The sequence below is a fragment of the Zophobas morio genome, unplaced genomic scaffold (assembly GCF_036711695.1).
Source record: "Zophobas morio isolate AGI-343-1 ecotype UQ-CSIRO unplaced genomic scaffold, CSIRO_AGI_Zmor_V1 ptg000021l, whole genome shotgun sequence".
NCBI classification, from domain to species: Eukaryota; Metazoa; Arthropoda; class Insecta; order Coleoptera; family Tenebrionidae; genus Zophobas; species Zophobas morio.
The window spans coordinates 17,700,429-17,706,428 of NW_026972126.1; the positions used below are offsets into that span (position 1 = coordinate 17,700,429).

The 6,000-nt window shown below is 30.3% G+C and overlaps 2 protein-coding genes across 2 annotated transcripts; one reads left to right on the forward strand and one right to left on the reverse strand.

Moving 5' to 3' along the window:
• Positions 1-1,534: 1,534 nt before the first annotated feature.
• LOC135131739 (uncharacterized) lies at positions 1,535-2,313 on the reverse strand. The gene is made up of 3 exons (XM_064059587.1): positions 2,286-2,313; positions 1,765-2,226; positions 1,535-1,686 (listed from the first exon to the last, which is right to left on the reverse strand). The coding sequence occupies exons 1-3, from the start codon at positions 2,311-2,313 to the stop codon at positions 1,535-1,537; spliced, it is 642 nt and encodes a 213-aa protein (XP_063915657.1).
• A 130-nt stretch (positions 2,314-2,443) lies between these two features.
• On the forward strand, positions 2,444-4,246 carry LOC135132789 (cytochrome P450 306a1-like). Its single transcript, XM_064060987.1, has 6 exons — positions 2,444-2,527; positions 2,582-2,891; positions 2,941-3,086; positions 3,137-3,339; positions 3,388-4,001; positions 4,048-4,246. The coding sequence occupies exons 2-6, from the start codon at positions 2,582-2,584 to the stop codon at positions 4,221-4,223; spliced, it is 1,449 nt and encodes a 482-aa protein (XP_063917057.1). The 5' UTR covers positions 2,444-2,527; the 3' UTR covers positions 4,224-4,246.
• Positions 4,247-6,000: the final 1,754 nt, after the last annotated feature.

The window sequence follows — 6,000 nt, forward strand, 5'->3', positions numbered from 1 at the left end:
CGATATTTCAATTTGGGATTTTTCAGATATTTCGATTTTTTAATTTCTGAAATATTTGATTTTCCGAGCTTTAAATTCTAGATTTTTAATTTTTCGGTTTTTTAAGTTCGGTTTGTCGATTCTCAATTTTTCGACACTTTAATTTTTCAATTTTTAAAATTTTTGATTTCTCGCTCTTCAATTTTTCGATTTGTCGTCTTTGATTTCTAGATTTTTCAGTTTTTCGATATGTCAGTTTTGGGATTTTCACTATTTCGATTCTTCAATTTTTGATTTCTCAATTTTGACTTTTTCGATTATTCAAAATTTCAGTTCTTAAATTCTAGATAATTAAATTTCTCGCGTTTCTGCTTCGATTTGAGGATTTTTCCGTTTCCCCATTTTTCGATTTTCATTTTTTTTTTTTATTTTGAATTTTTGAATTTTTCAATTTTTAAGTTCTCGATTTTTTGATTTTGGTTTGCAATTTTTTTGATTTTTTTACTTTTGTAGTTTTCGATTTCTGGGTTTTCAGTTCTTCAATTACTCAATTTGTTGATATTGCCGTTTTGGGTGTGTTCAATTTTTCGATTTCTCAATTTTTGACGTTTCTAAATTTTTAATTTTTTGATTTCTCGTTTTCTCGATTAGTCAATTTTTTGTTTTTCCCATATTCGATTTTTAGACTTTTCAATGCTTGGATTTTTCAGTCTCCATTTTTATTATTCAAATTCTGATTTTTAAAATTTTCGATTTTTCGACTTTGATCTCTCGATTTTTCAATTTTGAGATTTTTTAGTTTTTTGATTCATCAATTTTTGTTTTATTTTGCAATTTTTCCATATTTCAGTTTTGAGAGTTTTCTGAATTTCGATTCTTCAATTTTTCAATTTCTCAGTTTTAACGTTTTCGATTTTTCAAATTTTCAGTTCATAATTTTAAATATTCCAATTTTTGAAGTTCTCGATTTTTCCGTTTCTCAATTTTTCGATTTATCTTCTTTTTTAATTTTTCAATTTTTAATTTTCAATTTTTTGATCGAATCGAAAAGCCGAAAAGTCGAAAACCCGAAAAAACGAAAAATCGAAACTTCGAAAAATTCAAAAACTGAAACATCAAAAAATCGGAACTTCAAAAAATCGAGAAATCGAACGATCTAAAAACTGAAACATTGGAATATCGGTAAATCGAGAATTGGGAAATCAAAATGTTTTAAAAATATATAGAAAAACTGAAAAATCGAAAACTTTAAAAATTGAAAAACTAAATCCAAAAACCAAGAATTTTAAAAATCAAAAATGTAGAAAGATCTAGAATAGAAACAAAAAAAAATGAAAAATTGAAAAATGCAAAATTTGAAAATTTTCCAAAATGGAAATGTTCTATATTTACTTTTACTTCGAATTTCTTTTTTTCTAGTCTACTTCCGTATCTTTGAATTCCCTCTTCATCCCATATTCTTTTTTCTATTTCTTTTCTTTCGTTTCTTCTCTCTTGTTTTTCGTACTCTTGTTTTTTCCTTTGATTTTTATATCTAGTGGCATGTGGTTTGATTCTACGCTTTCCCCCGCTTCGAAACTCTTTTTTCTTCCCACGCCTCTTCGTTGACAATCCTTCCCTTTTTCCGCTTCTCCCATCTGCATCCTTTATTCCTTTGCCTTGTTTCCTTCCATTTTTCCTCCTTTTCTTCCTTTTCTTTGGCTCTACCTTTTTGAGTCTGCTCTCTTCCTCATTCGATTCAAAATTTCTATCATCTACAGTTAACTTTTTATATCCCATTCTAACCATTTTTCCTTACATTTATGTAAATTGACGACCCTTTTAAGTTCTTCTTGCTTTTCATTACAAATATTTTTTCTACTCTATTTTCGAATTCCACTTTCTCTGCAATTTTGTACGCGCTTTTAACTTTACTCTCCACTTTGGCTTTCTCTTCTAAAAATTTTGTCACCTTTTCAATTATGTGCTTCTGCTCTCCTGTTCCTATTTCCAATCCCATCGTCACTATTTTGTTTCTTCCCTTTTCTCTCTCCATTCGATCTAGTTGACTTTCTACTTCGCCCACTCTCTTTCCCATTTCTTCCTTAGCTCGTTTCCATTCTTCATAGTTATCTCTAATTTCTTGATTTTGCTCCTGTAGTTGATCTCTTAGTTGCTTTAATTCCCCTCTTATTGTTTTAAGCTCCTCTTTAAGCTGTGTATTCCATTCCTTCAATAATTGTTTATTACTTTCTCTTATATCATCTCCTTGATCGTAAATATTTCACACGAAAAAGATAGACTTTATCATTGAAAACACAAAATACTTTGTCTGGATACCAATATTTCATGCATAATTATGTTGACACTTTGAAGCATAATTAATGACCATGATTTATTTTTATAACGTAGATAATAGTAACAATTAAAAATATTATACAAAACAAACACTCTTGATTAGTTTAATTGACTCTAACGTCTAACGCGTGTTTTTGAAAATACGTTATTACTATTACGAGTTTCAGTGAAATTTCAGGCTTCGTGTGGAAAACTGATAAACTTAAGAAAGGTGACTATTCTATGGATTTTCTTAAAACAAGTAAATTTAAACTTTATATTTTAGATGCTGTTGGTTGCATTAGTCACAATATTAACTCTAACACTTTTGTTATACATCACTTATCGTAAAAAGCGTCTTCCGGGACCATGGAATCTACCAATTATAGGTTACATTCATAAACTAGATCCAGTAGCCCCTTACTTAACTTTGACAAAACTTGCTCAAAAATACGGACCCGTTTATGGCATTAAACTGGGATTGATGGACGTTGCAGTCATAGCCGACGGCAAAATATTGAAAAAAGTTTTAGCCAAAAATGAAACTATAGAAAGACCACCTCTGTATATGTTAAACACCGTGTTCGAGGGCAAAGGTAATCCCTTCAGTCAAACTCTACTTCAAAGAATTTATTTCTATTGTAGGAATTGTTTACACAAGTGGACATGTATGGAAAAACCACCGTAAATTGGTTGCCAATTTTTTTAAAATGACAGGAGCTAACAAATTTTCACCAAACAAAAAATCGTGTGAAGCGTTGATAGAAAAGTATGTTGACGAATTTATACAAGTGAGTTAATAAGGATTGTTTTCTTATTATATTATAAATTTCATGAACAGGTTGTGACAACTCAAGGTGACTATATTGTACTAGATCCTTGGGAACTTGTAACTCGTTACGTAACTAGTGTGGCTAGTACTTTACTTCAAGGAAAACCTTTTTCTTGGGACGATGAGAATTTTCTAGTTCTACGAAAAAATCTGGATGTAGTTGGTGAACTATCGGCACCCGGAACTCCTTTAAATTTTCTACCCTTTTTACGGTGTGCTAATGATTTACCAAATAACACATTATTGACCATTTCTTGCAGTTTTTTACCACAGTTCAAAGAAAAGGTAAATTCATTGAAAGTCGCCCTTCGTAAAATTCGTGAAATTCAGAGCAAACTGATAGATGATTGTAGAAAATCCACCTCCGACTTTTCTTCAAATTTGATCGAAATATTTCTCTTGCAAATCTCTAAAGACAACAAAGACATGTACGACCTTGATCAGTTGCCTTACCTCGTCTACGACCTCTACATGGCTTTTACCACAGCCCCTATAAGTTACATAATGTGGATTTTCCTACACATGGCGCAGCACGAAGATATCCAAGACAAAGTTCGCCAAGAGATTCTTGAGGTCGGGCAAGGTAAAAAGATCGAAATGAACGACCTCGCGAATCTACATTATACTAAAGCAACTATCGCCGAAGTTGGTAGAATTAGTACCACAGGACCACTCGGATTTCCTCACTATGCTTCCCAGGATATTTGTGTTGAAGGTTTTCACATTGCGAAAGGTACAACGATAATGCCATTACTATGGGGAATCCATATGGATCCTAACGTGTGGAAAAACCCTGAAGAATTTCGTCCTGAAAGGTTTTTGACCGACGATGGAAAGTTCTACAAACCGGAAGCGTTTGTTCCTTTTCAAAGTGGTAAGATCAATATGCACTGTAACAAACAATGTAAATATTTTTCAAGGCAAAAGAATATGTGTTGGGGACGAAATAACAATAACGATAGCATCCATGTTGATCGCAAGGGTTCTGCAAAATTTTAAACTAGGGTGTGTGGATTCGTCACCAATAGATTTTACAGGTGTTTGTGGAATTACATTCAATTCTAAACCACAGGAAATACTCTTTACGAAGATATAGCTACTTAAAACACTAAATCGAACACTCCCCTTTCGATCGTACTGTATACCATTTAATAAAATATTATCAATAAAACTTTAACTATACAATTTATTTTTATGACGACCTAACTACAACGACGTTTTGTAATCGTCTGAATTTCTTGCCATTCTTCCAATAAGTTGCCAAAAATTTTACAGCGACTTAAATGTGTATCACAATTTTTAGACTGCTACCACAATACCGCAGAATGAAAAATGTGTTCAAACAAACCATGGAAAAAATTCGCTATACTCAAAAAGAATTAGTTAATAAGGGTATATCTAAATTTTCGAACAACCATGCAACTTCAGTTATCCTTAATGACACATTTCTGGCAGAAAATAACACAAACCAAGGATATATGTTTTCAGTTTTGGAATTTTTCAATTTTTCGATTCTTCGAATTTTCGATTTTTGAGTTCTGGATTTTTCGATGTGTCGATTATTTTACTTTTTCGATTTTCCAGTTTTTCGGTTTTTAAATTTGAGATTTTTCGATTTCCCGATTTTTCATTTCTATATTTCAATTTTCCAATTTTTGGAAGTTTTGCAAACTTGTTTTTTGTTTTGATTTCTCAATCGTTCGATTTTTGCTTTTGGATCTTCTGTTTTTCAATTTTTCGGTTTTTCAAATTTTAGATTTTTCAGTGTTGTAATTTCCCGATTTATCGATATTTTGATTCTTCAGTTTCTCGATTTTTCAGCTCTTCAATTTATAACTTTTTGATTTTTTAATTTCGCCCGTTTCCGTTTCTCAGTTTTTCCGATTTTCCGCTTTTTCGTTTTTTTATTTTTCCGCTTTTTTTGGTCTTTCGATTGGTCTTCAATTTTTCAGTATTTCAATTTTTCAAATTTTCGATTTTTTAAATTTTGGACTTTCGATTTTTCGTTTTTCGGTTTTTAAACTTTAGATTTTTTCAATTTTTAGAGATTTTAAAATATACATTTTCGGTTTTACGTTTTTTTGTTTCGATTTCTTGACATATCTGTTTTCCGATTTTTAGAGTTCTTGATTTTTCAAATTTTCGATTATTTTGATTTTTCTTTTTTTTCTGTATCAATATCACACAACATATCGAAAACAAACACAAAAATTTGTCACTTTTTACAATCGATAGAAAATAGAAGACAATGTTTTCAAAACATAGAAATAACTACATTTTCCCGAAAAAAATCCAGTGGATTATTACGATTTCAATAATATTGTTAATTTAAGACGTTTTCTTACTATTACACACAATTAAAGAATTAATTCTTAGTTAAAAAAAGATTTTTCAGATTATTATTCAATCTTTCGATTTTACAATTTCTCAATTTTTCAATTTCTCAATTTTCCGATTTTTATCATCTTCAATGTTAGGATTTTTAAATATTTCGATTTTTCGATTTTTCAATTAACTTGATTTTCCCATTTCTTGACTTTCCCCTGTTTCAATTTTCCAGTTCTTCAATTTTTCGAATTTGCAGTTTTGGAATTTTTCAATATTTCTATTTCGACTTTTCGATTTTTGACTTCTGAATTTTTCAATGTGTCAATTATTACTTTACTTTTTCGATATTCCAGTTTTTCGGTTTTTAAATTTTAGATTTCTCGATTTCCTGATTTTTCATTTCAATTCTTCCATATTTCAGTTTTTCACGTTTTCGAATTTTGCAAATGTTTTGATTTCTTAATCGTTCGATTTTTGCTTTTGGATCTTCTCTTTTTCAATTTTTCGGTTTTCCAAATTTTCGATTTTTCAGTGTTTTGATTTCC